At 34.3% G+C, this 12983-nt stretch overlaps 1 protein-coding gene across 2 annotated transcripts in view; it reads left to right on the top strand.

Moving 5' to 3' along the window:
- LOC121125775 (discoidin domain-containing receptor tyrosine kinase B) overlaps positions 1 to 12983 on the top strand; it is a 222425-nt gene that overhangs the window by 83242 nt on the left and 126200 nt on the right. For both annotated transcript variants that reach the window (XM_040720987.2, XM_071891774.1), the window contains one exon: positions 1049 to 1161. In XM_040720987.2, the coding sequence (XP_040576921.1) occupies positions 1065 to 1161 (97 nt within the window). In that variant the 5' untranslated portion in view covers positions 1049 to 1064. The remainder of the gene's footprint in view (positions 1 to 1048; positions 1162 to 12983) is intronic.

Below are 12983 nucleotides of genomic sequence, written 5' to 3'. Positions count from 1 at the left end.
CATGATGACTATTGTTTGTTGTGCAAACAATTGTGGTGAAAGTTATAGTGGATTGTTCACGCAACCTTTTATATTAGTATGATTTAACCCCGAATATCCCCATTATGGATCTGGATGAAGTTTAAAGTAGTTCCAATTTATCTTGGACACCCTGTATGTGTTGGCTCTTATTTAAAACTGAAGACTACAGTCCCATCCGGTTCAGTCTAAGTCTGGTCCAGTTCAACCATACAACTTATAAAGTTTGGTCCTTAATGGGTACCTTTTACTTTTTTCCTAAATCAATTCTAGTACTGACAGACCGAAGGACCGGTCCAAGGACTAAACTGGACCGAATAAATAAAGACTGCCACACCTGTAGTCTCTCTAAACAAACACAACGGACGTAATGAAAAATATATCTTTTGAATTGTCCTATACCCAATTTAAATGAAACCAATGCAGACCGATTTTTTCTTATCCTAGCTAGGAGTCAAGAAAATAAAAAGATAGCTGGGTCCGAAGGAATAAAGGACCGTCTCATCGGTAATTATGAAGGTTAAAGGGAGAAAAAGATTGGGCTGATAAATAAGACGGAAGGGAAACCTGAAAATTTTTCTTTGGGGCTGGTTCAGATTTTATTTTCTTTGTCACGGCTTGAAACTAAGTTTTTCTTTTGGAGTAATCTAGAATTAATTTTTCTTTGGGACTGATATAGGTCAAATTTTTCTTTGAGACCGACCCTGTCCAAACTTCTTCAAAGGAGGGAATTAGTTCGTTCCTCTCGAAATCATTAGTGTCTGGGATGAGTCTTAAGACTTTCAGACCGAAACCCAACACTAATTTATTTACATATATAATATACTTCTAAATCAAATTAACCCCCTCCCGTAGTATAAATATATAAATTTTCCCTTAAACAATTTTAATTAAAAAAACACACTTGGTTTATTTTTCAATTTTCTTTTTTGATAATAGAAATAGTTTTTTTGTGTACATATATATATATAATTTAAAACATCCAACATATTTTTCGTGATTATCATTGTTTTTTTTTTTGTTTTTTCAGAGTAATAATTATAAAGATGAAGAGAAGAACGGGTACTAAGTGGTTTTCATTGTGGTTTACCCTGGTTGTAATTGAGAATCTATGTGTTATGCACGTCCTTACGTTGGATTTAGGTGAGTGGAAATATTATAAAAAATAAAATATTAAAAAACAAAACTTTTTTAATTATATATAACAAAAAAAAAAGAAGAAAAAAAAAAGTACTCTCAAGTGGTTATTGTTGTTCGCTAATTCCGTAAAGTGGGACGTGATACATGAAAATCATAGAGATAGAAGAAAGTTTGATGAATTATAATTTTAAATATGTGGTCCGTCAGTAAATCCCAAGTTATCTTTTTACTTCAATTAATAATTATGTTTCTTGACTATTCATTCAAATTATAATTAGTGTTGGTATCCAGTCTTCATTTGAAATTTTCTTAATACAGAGTTTTTTGCTTGCCCACATACAGCTTTATAAAATGAATCAATGCACTCATATTCAAAACTTGATCCCTTCAAATGCCACATTAATTTATATTCAAGTTAATTTTCCATAAGTTCTTTAAAGAATTTTCCCCATTCATCTCGATTGACATGGCATGTTCTATCTTATCCAGCATTTCCGGTCAGCACAATGACTTAACAAATGCTTTTTTTGTCTTTTCATTCTGATCCCAAAACCAACATTATCCCATAAGGTCTTCCAATTTACATATACTTTATAGTCTACGTGTTCCTCAAGCTGAGATGGAGATTTCATTCGAATTTTTATTTCTTGATTTATTTTCGTGAGACTTTCTTCCTCCAAAGGTTGCTCCTCTATTTTGCCATTATTTTTGCAATTAAATCCTTTAAACAGTTTTTCCACCATTTCACGTTGTTGTTCACCTCTTTTGATGGACTTTTCACGAGCTCGCTTTTGCTCTTCCATCAAGATCTGTGGCATAATCGGATCATCCTTCTTAATTCCATCGACTGATGTCAGATTTCCTTCTAACATCTTGAGCTTCTCTATCAAAATTCGATTATCTTCGATTTACTTTTTGTAGGCATTCTTGAATCTTGTCATTATCTCGATCTTCAATTTCCTACCGACTGCGTCATGTTATATTTAGAACGTTCCAGTAATGATGACGACTGATTATTATCTTTATGTAGACAATTATATTAAGTTATTGATTGATTAATAAGCAATACATTATACTATACTCAACGTCATGCTCAACATCATATTAATAATGATTTTTCTGTCAAGTACCTTGTGCTAGAAGGAGCAATGTTCCAACCGGTATGAGTTAATAATATTCAATACTTTTAGCTATATTTTAAAGCCTTTATTCAATTTAAATGACTTATATTCTATCGTGCTTCTTTGTTGATGACCCACTTTTGTGGATTCATATGCATTCATCCTTTCATTGAATGAATTACACAAACGAGGAATATATTATGAAATAATTTAATTAGAGATTTCTACAAGAAATCCCCGAGGGATACACCCAAAATGGTGGAATGACGCCAACATTCTTATAAAATTGTAAACTAGGAAAACTGCCCTGCGTAAAATTGCTAGTAGAAGTTTGCCCTGGAGAAAATTGCCATGGGTGAAAATTACCATTCAGCAAATTGCCTGTATTTTTTCAATGATCTTCAAGTACCTTCAAGTATGAGTAATATTAATGCAGCAATATAGGAGGAAGAAGAAGGGGGGAAATAAAAGTCGCTTCTTAAAATATGGTTGAATACTCACTGCCCCCATATTGGGGGCAGGTTCCGGGGGTAGTGTGTGATCGTTAAAAACTACCACTAAAGCATCACATGTATCCAAAAGATCCTTGTAATATTAAAACATTGTTCCATGCCCTCGAGTTGTCCGGGGGTACTTGAAGCTACTCCTGGATCCTTAAAAACCACTGCCATACCGGGCCGTGCTGAATTATTTACCGATTTTGTTCAGAACATATCGCGGACAATAATGACATTTCGAATGACTTGGGAAACAATTATTCATACATTTTTAGAATAATAAAATAGTTTGTGATCAAATTTAATCAATGTAGCCACCATTTGACTCAATGACACTGGTCAGGCGACGTTTGAAGCTGCCACAGACTTGCTGGATGTAATCGGCGTCCATGGAGGCCCAAGTCTTGTTGACAATAGCCTTTAAGGAATTTATGTTCTTGTGTCGTTTTTTGCAGGCCTTGGTCTCCACGTGTGCCTAGATAGAGATGTCTAGTGGGTTCAGATCTGGGCTCTGAGGGGCCAGTAGTCCTTGAGCCAAAAGTCCATGTTGTCCTTCAGCCACTCCTGAGCTTTCTTGGAAGCGTGGGCGGGTGCTCCATCTTGTTGAAAAACCCAAGGAGAGTTGCCGACTATGGATTTGATCCACGGAAGGACCTTGGTTTCATGGCCTTCCCGTTGGAGGCCACGAGACCCAACATCATCACCGAAGCAGGGTGCTTTGTTGTTGCCACATAGCAGTGCTTATCTTGCACATATCCAAAGCTCACAACACGGTCATTTTGCCTGTTGAAAATAGGATCGACCGTAAAAGTTTTCTCATCTGAAAAAATGATGATGCGTCCAGATGAGCTCTTGATATCATTCAAGATTTTCTGGCACGCTCAAGTCTGACTTCTCGCTGACGTTCAGTTAGCAGAGGGCGTTCAGTACGCCTCAGGGACTTTCCTCCAGCCCTTTTCAATGCCCTTGAAACAGTTGATCTCGACGTTCCCATCTTTCTGGCCATGTCGGCAATGGACCTGTTGGGAGGCCTCTTGAACACTACCTTTACTTGCCTTGTTGAGACAGTGGGCTTCCTGCCAGCCCCAGGGGAATGCTTGAGATCACCCCCAGCCTCCAAGGGCTTGGAAACGTTGTAAATTGTCTTCAACGAGGCCCCAACCTGTTCCTTAATGTTGTTATGAAGCACTCCCACTCGGAGGAGGGCTGCAATTTCGATCCTCTTTGTTTCCTGATTGGACATGGTCTCACGTGTGGAAGTTGTTATGCTCTCACAGGAAGGATTTTTGTTTATTTTAACAGTAACAATACGAAACAATCAGATTGGTTGCCACCAAACCTCTTAAAAAGTTTATTTACATCATCGGTAAATAATTCTGCACGGCCCGGTATTAGAGGGGTTCATTGTAAGTATGTGATGCTTTGACCGTGGTTTTTATCAATCTTACACTAATCCCGCCCCAATCTGCGGTTGGAGGGTATTCACCCATATTTTAAGAGGCCCTAAGCAATTCATTCACCCCTCTATAGTCCTCTTAATCAATTTCTTAGAAGGTTGAATTCGATTTTTAAACATTCAAGGACATTGTTTTGCAATAATATTACTCACACTTGAAGGTACCCCTTTGGGATGAAAAACAAATATGTTTAGATATTTATAATAAAATTAAAAACGATTTTACTCTATAACAATTTTCTTCAGGGCAATCTACCAAAGGCAATTACTTTACTCTATGACAGTTTTCCGCGAACGGTATAAAATATCTCGATCGACTCTTGAAAGCTCTTTTACATTACTTTTTCCTTTATATTATCTTTATAAGAACATTTGCAATATATACTCGTACAGAAAGTATCAAATATATATGTGTGCATGTATGTATTAGTTTTGGGATACGGTCCGAAAATTCTAGACTAGTCCTAGACCATTATAATATTAAGTGGGCATAACTACGAGTCCTTTAAGGAAGATCAATCTGAGCATGTCTCAAAGAATAATCGGATTTGAGCAAGTTTGTGAAACTTGGATTTTCATGCATACAAGGATCAGATTAGGCACGTTCACCAAGGATACGACGAGCAAGACGGATTGGGCATAATACTGATAGACTTGGCGTGGACGCTGCATAAGTTGAAACCTTTGAAAAGACCCCACTCCAAAAGCATCAAAACTATCATCCAAAGAGTCTTGAATGTTGTAAAGGGCTGGAAACGCAGGTCAGTCTTGAAGTCCTGAGTGATCTCACAAACTAAACGTTGGAAGTTCATTTACGGATGGGAAGCTCTGTAAACTTTTGCCATCTGCAGATTTCAGAGAGAGTTACATTTTCGGTTCTATATATGTGGGAGTTCTATATTTGAATTCTTGATGATTTCAGACGTGTTTTGAAATTGTGAATATTGGCCTACCATGACTGGTATCAAAGAAATATTGGGTCTACTTCGATTCTATAAAACATAATTGGTCTTTTATATCAAAATTGCAAACATTTACATACAATGACGTCATATGCAGTTAAATGTGGTGGATAAATCATATCTTTACAGGTCATGTATCATGAGTGTGGAGAAAATTGGTTCATAGCTGTTTTAGAAAGTAAATATACCACTTCCATAAGCTTCAAAATAAACCCCAGCCCCCTAGGTTGATTAAGACTAAGATAGGGCCACCAAGCAGGTTAAACCACCGCCAACACTTCTCAAAGAATTTAATCTCATTTTAAAGTATTCAGAACCAAATGCTTTGTGAAGTGGTGATGGTCGTTTTTAACCTGCTTGATGGCTCTACCATTGCACAAATCAAGTTTTGTTCCTAATGTATATTTTTCACACTGGCAATTTTCTCCAGGGCAATTTTGTAGCAATACCTTGACCTCATACATGTATTTTTGCATTTTCATTCATTTTAAAAAGTAGAAAATTGGCACAATATTTTGGAACAAACTTAAGAACTTTAATAGTGAAACTTTGAGTCTATGTCAACTAGATATGGTGTGTTAACAGAAAATAGGTTCCTTAATGAATGATTAATACCAAATCCGATAAAAATTTGATTTTGGACCGTGTCCCAACACTAGTATGTATGTATATACCAGGAAATACACACTCAGCAATAAATGTATATTACATTTATTCTACGAAGATACACTAATGTTTCGCTAAGGCCATTAGAAATATGATGAAGACCAAAAAAGTATAATAAATATCTTATGGAAGTAGAGAAAATTTTTTTTTTTTTTTTTTTTTCAACAGGCGAACAGTATTATCAATGAGCCTAATGGAGTAGAAACGAGGTTACAAATGTATATATTTACAATCTACATTCATTGACTATAAGAAAATAAAAATATATTGTTTCATTTCCGGACCCCTTAGGCTCCGGATATACCCCTTGATATGAATAAGGCTGATCGTATTGTATCCTACCTACGTAAACAGATTAGCATTGTTCGGTAATGTCGACTATGTTGTAGCCAGAGTACTGAATTATTTAAAACAGTACTCTACCAAATTGCTATTGGAACCAGTTTTTGCAGGTTCATTGCAAAATAGCTTAGTATGTTGTGCACTTGGTAGAGAGAAAATCTCCACCTATAATCAATTTGTTCCAAAGTTATTGTCGATTGCGCATTTTTTTACGTTTTTTGTTACCTTGAACTTTGACCTCTCAAAATTTAATGGCCTCTTACTATGACCATATACTCCTATAATCTTTGTACCAACTTTGCTGTAATCCTGGTGACTAACAAACATAGGTAATTCCTACCTAAATAACACTTTGGCTAAAAAAATACTTGGTTTAACAAAGAAAACTCATTTTTTCTCATCCAAAATTGACTTTAAACAAAATATATATTATGCGCTTGATGGAACAGAGTCCTATAACACTTTTAAAGCAATTCCGTAGCTTTAACTGCTTTTTTTTCCCTCCACGAAGTAGTGTATAATTAAAACACAAACCTATTATTGAGCCATTGTTTTGGAAATAACAAAAGTTGCATGGCAATTAGCACAATAACTCACAAACTAAAGAACACATTGTCAATAAACTTTGACAGCTGTGCTTTGAAGGTTTGACCTAACTGAAAATGAGGGGAATTAAAAAGAATACTGTCATCTATGAGTGAATCCTGAGAAATTTTATTCACATGTGTTAAATAAATATCATGTAACTACGTAGCTCAAAGAACAACGCATTTCGGAGAGAAAAAAATATCGTGAGCTCACTGTGCGTGGGTTCGATACTAGAAAATGAAATATTATAATTAATGAATAAGTTGTGTACAAAGCTGAGAGGTCTGTAGAAGTTACAACTTTTATAGTTCAAATTGTACAAGTGGAAATTTCTTCGTTTTTAAATGTATTATTTAATTACAACATTGACCATTCTCTTGACCAACTATTTATTAATATCATCATTTCATTTTGATCAATTAAAACTAAATACATGGTTATTATGTATTTATCAGTAGTATAACTTTGGGCCTTTGAACTTTATAATGTGCCTCAAAGTACTTATATTGTAGTCATTAGTATTATAATGCCATCATTAATATATGGATTCAATTATTTTATGATTCTCATCCCAAATACTGTAAATCCTTCATCTAAAATTATTAATTACATTTTTTTGGTTGCAACTTGTAGAATTTGCTTGTTCAAGTTACAACTTGTACAAAAACTCCACTTGTACAGAACATATATAAACTTAAAAAAAAATGCATAGGTGGGTTGGTGTATTTGTAACTTTAAGGTAATAAATCATAAGTGCGTGAGTTGTTTTTTTTGCAATCTAAAGCGTGTTTTTGTTTTCTTAATCGTTTATCATTATTCTTGAGGAGAGGATATCCAAGTAGTCCCAAGTATTTTTGCTCACAAATGGCGGTGAGTAGCACGGAGGAATTGTTCTCACATTATATACAGCTCTACCAATAGTCATTTTGCTACATGAAAGTTCAGCCTTCTCCAGACAGTTGGAAGAATGTTTGGGATATGAGTAGCTTAGTCGATATTAAGTATTATTACACCCTTGCAAGTAGCTGTAAAAGGTGTAATAAATCAACTCAAATCAAACTCCTTACATAGAAAGGATCTAAACACTGGAATTTCTTCAATGTCGAGGCTCATTTTATACTCCGATTCCTAGATGAACTTACATAATTATGACGATTTGAAACTTTTTTAAATTCAAATGTGTATTTGTAAAAGCCATTCGTAACGTTGTATAAAATATGTCTTGGAAATTGGGAGTAAGTTTTTTTAGTTCCAAATATGAAGAGGGTTTTTGGATACTCATTGGCAGAACATCAAAGTGGGTGTGCTCATAAAAAAGGAGACCAAGAATGAGATTTTGCTCAGGAGTTATATGTATGTAGTTGATTTTTTTCGAATCGGCAGATTTTGTCCTTGCACCCTGTATTTGTAAAATATATAGACTTAAACGGAGACAATACTTTTTGTAGGTGCAGCCTAAACGGGGGTTCATACTTTCCAAAGCTGTTATCATCTGTTAATTCTTGGGACAAGAACATCTAAATATAATGTGTAGTTGTTCATTAAAGAAGGATTAAGGATTACTCAGAATTGGTTGAGGAATAATAAGTGTGAGTGCTTGTTCGACTCGGGGTAGAATTGAAGATCTCATAGATAATCCTATGATAGCAATGCAACTATTCTTACAAATATTCTTCAAATTGTCAAGTTTATCATGCTTTTTTTCGCTTTCTTTAATTTTTAGATTCAGGATAATCGCATCATCGCAAGGAGGAAGTGTCAAAGTAGTACACTTTCTTTCAATATGTCATTCCCCGGTTTATATCTTATATATATTGCATGAATGATATTCATGCATACATGTTTTTACATAAACAGCTGTCAAAATGTCAAAAACAACAGATCTTGATATTTATCAACTAGCGGCATTTAAACACAATAAACGCCTGGGTTGACAAATGAGACATCTAATTGATTTATGTATATATTTATAGCTACGTAGATACTCGTGTTTAGTCTTGTGTTGGTCCTGATTGGTTCGGTTTAGTGCAGTCCAGTCTTAAGATCGGTCCTTAGAGCTGGTAGTACTATCTCTTATTTTAGTAAAAAAGCAATGGAATCTTCATTCAACTTATTTTATTAGTTGATCAAGTGACACCTATAACATCCATGTTGGAGAGTATCATAGCCTATGCGTATAAGTATCAAGACGTCAGATTAGCTCATTTATCTGACAATGAAAGGACAAAATGATTTCAAAATGGAGGGGATAGTATGAAAAACTCTTAGGATGATATATGTCTGCAGATCAAAACGAACCCCTCTTCCTGTAGTTTTGAATAAAACAATCGTCATACACATGGACTCAATAGACTTTTCAAAAGTCCATTCCATTCTTGGAACAGGTCCCATTGGTCCTTATGACTTGACTTCAGACTTTTGGTTCTTAGAACAGTCAGTACTAGAACTGACTAAATAAACCCAACAAGAAATACAATTAAATTACGTCATCAAGGACTGAACGTAATAAGTTTTTATGAGTGAACTCGACTGCATCAAACCGTTGTGTCTTGGGACAGTCTGTACTAGAAATGACTAAATAAAATTGGAAATACAGCTGAATTACGTCATGAAGGACCGAACTACATAAGTTTTTAGGACTTAACTGGACCTTATCGTAGCAAGACTCAACATAAATGGACTGCAGTCCTCGGTCTTAAGTAAAGTACTTATATATTTGCTTCAGTCTAGTCACGTTTTAGGACCAGTCCTCAGAACTGTCGGTTTTTCGGACTGTCAATACTCTGAACTGATTGATTTGCAGGACCAAGACTGATCTAATAGTCTTCAGTCCTAAATAAGTAACAAAGGAATTTCTAACTACTTATATATAAATTAAGAAAATACCTCTGCAGTCTCTAATCATGTTATTATATCTATTGTCTGATAATTGAATTAATGCAGCTGATGGATTAGGCTTTCCATTGCATATTCATTTACATATATAAGTATGTAAAAACGAGGTCATGACTAATTGACTCCACTTGTCAATAAGGCACTTAATATGTACATAATATATGTATTTCCTTTTAGGATCATAAATTTCTCTTTACAAAAAAAAAAAAAAAAAAAATAGGAGTCTGTATTTACAAGGGACATACTTTGGAAGTAGGAGAGAGAGAGAGAGAGAAACCTGTTTTAGACAGCTGATCATTATTCATAAATAATTATTCATATATATGAGGGTTTATATTTCATACATACTTTTACTTTCATCACTGAGTAAATTTACAGAGTGGGGACTCAAAACTTGGGGTTCGTCAACATAAGAACACTTTTGAACAAAAATCAAGAAAAAGAATCAATTCCCATACTTTTTTCAGTTCATATTAAATGCAGTACAATAGTTCAAAGAGAGTGGGGCCTTAAAACTTAAAGAAGCGTGACCTTATTACGAATAACGTTATTTAAATGGAATGAAGCAAATACAACTCAAAGCCAATTTGTTAATGGTTCAAATACTAAATTCAGCTAATTTTTGTAATCAGATTGGCAGCTCTTGACCATGAAGAGTGCCTCCAAGGTGCACTAGACTATCATGATGCCAGTTGGGAGCACATCCAAATTTAGATGGGAGGTGTAGGGTGTATACATTCAAATTACAATACACCCCAAACTGCAAAGTCCAGGGGCTGAGGTCAGTCCTGGAGGAGGCCCACATAGAGCCTCACCATAAGTCAGCCATATCGTTGCTCTATAATTTTCACTTATTCTTGCCTGTATGAGGCTGTAATTGACTTTTGATGGACACCCCAAGGAGGGAATCCAAATTTGAATGAGAGATGTGGGAGACGTTCGTCTCCAAGAAACTCTATTCTGCATAATTCGGGGTTTGAGATCTGAACTGATTAAATGTAAGCCTTAACTTTTATATGAACAAGCTCAAAGGTTTTCCTATACCAACACCATACTGACAAATAATTATTTCCCGATACAAAGGTGTAAAGTGGTTTTTAAAAAATCATACCATAATCATTTTTTATCAAGAAATATGGCGAGGAAAAGAAAAATCATTCTTTCTCAATTTCTTTTTTTAGAATCTTATCCTACTTTTATGTTGACGAGTCAGATAAAAACTTGAGTTATATATAATGCTTTATTATTATTTTTTTTTTTTACCTAATTAACATTATATTAAGAATATTACATGTATATAATTTATTTTTGTTTTTTTCGTCTCTTATTCATTACGAGTATGAATGTTGTTTATACTTGTGTTGCGTGTTGGACCGAACTCATTTTCGTTATTTTTGAAGTTAGGTCTAGACCAGTATCATAAAAGGAAAACAAAAAAAAAAAATACTATTTAAGTAATGTTCTTAATCATTCTCATTTGAAATTTGGCCAATTCCGATTCCATAGATGAATTGTTGAATATGTGAGTTGTGTTTTAAAATTGTGAATAATTGCCCTCAATGACGTCTCATGAAAGTCCTAAAAATGTTCGAAATCATTATGAATTCAGTGATATAAAGAAGCTTGGCTTGGACTGTTTTCAAAAAAAAAAAAAAAAAAATCGGTCTAGATCGACCCCAAAAATAAAAATCCGTCAGTTGTGTTTCAAAATTGTGAACATTGACCTAAAATGACGTCATATGCAGTTAAATATGTTGCGTAAGGCATTATTGTACAAATCCAAAATCAGGCAAATTAGGATTGCTAAACAGGAAATTTGGAAAATTGAAATATGAACGTTGGTTTTCGGTCTGAAAATTCTAGAACAAGGATGTCCAACCTTTTAATATTATGGGCTGCATTGGCACTTGAAATATTTAATAAGCAAACAATTTTATTAAATATATATTTATTTATAATTTAGGTCAAATATAAAATAAGCCGAACTGCTTAAAAAAAATCAATTCTATAAACCTGTTAAGGGGTGTTTGCCGGATTATTTATGGTGTAGGGCATGGTTTTAAAAAAAAAAATGTTTTTTTGTTCCGCTGCATAATTTGATCGAAAATTTTTTTTTTCTTTGTTTTCAAGTTTAATTTTAAAAAATTCCTTTATTTGGGAAATATTTTTCAATGTTTGTTCGTTTTATGCGGATTTTAAACGTTTTGATGATATTGTGACAATTTTTTCTAAAAAATACTGCTTCAAGTGAGAATGAGTAATGGACCACACTTAAACATTAAGCCCGCGGTCTACAAGTTGGACATACCTGCCTTAGATCCTTATGAATTTGGTTCTTTAACGAAGTTCATTCGGGAAGTTTTCAAAGAAAAATTCGGTTTAAATCGATTTAAAAAAAAAATCAATCATTTGTTTCTTAGTTCCATTAATATTGAACTAAAAATGACGTTAAATGGAGTTAAATTTCTTGCGTATATCATATTTCCACAACTTGTAAATCGGACGGGATGGAGAAAAAATTGGTGTATAGATTTGAGACTATATAGGATCGGTCCATATATTGAGAACAATTTATAAATTGGTCTACGTTTTGAAAATGATATAATTTTGGTCTATGATTGGAGATGACCGTCTAAGAACGAAATATCGGCCCAAATTGCTATAAAAAATAACTTAAGTCCGAACAGAAAAATAACTTGGGTTTTGGACCGAGTCTCATCACTAATTTATATTTACATACAGTTGCATTCAACTGCACGTCACGATTCCTGTCTACATACATACAATGAAAGCCAATGTTCTTCCTTTCTTGAATGACCTTTTACATGCATAAACAAGGACAATAAAGAAAATAGAAAGTAAATTGGATTAAGGGTCGACCTTAAATAATAAACTCTTGTTTTGTTGTCGTCGTTTATGTTGTTGTTAAAGTGCAGGCGACCTTTCTCATTCCTCCCTCCCCTAAATCACTAAAACACTCAAATCCATGTAGTTAATTTGCCTCTTTCTTTAACATGCATTTAAAAAATACGCGCTCAATTGAGTAAACAGTAGTTATGGACTGTAAAATCGTGGAATTTTTTGTTAGTGAACAAAAAGGGTACTCTTGGACAATAATAAAAAGGAATAGAACATTGAGACTTTTATCACAGACTTCTTTATAGATATATCTCTCTTTTTTTTCAAAATGATTTCCTTGACTACAACCTTGGCATAAAAGTGCCGAAGCACTTACTGATGAAGGCCACGGGTGTAGCCACCCCTTGCTGATCAAAGCAGGGCTTCAGGTCGTTCAAAT

This window comes from Lepeophtheirus salmonis, chromosome 11 (genome assembly GCF_016086655.4).
Source record: "Lepeophtheirus salmonis chromosome 11, UVic_Lsal_1.4, whole genome shotgun sequence".
In the NCBI taxonomy this organism is placed as follows: Eukaryota; Metazoa; Arthropoda; class Copepoda; order Siphonostomatoida; family Caligidae; genus Lepeophtheirus; species Lepeophtheirus salmonis.
This window is presented reverse-complemented; position numbering and strand designations above follow the sequence as displayed.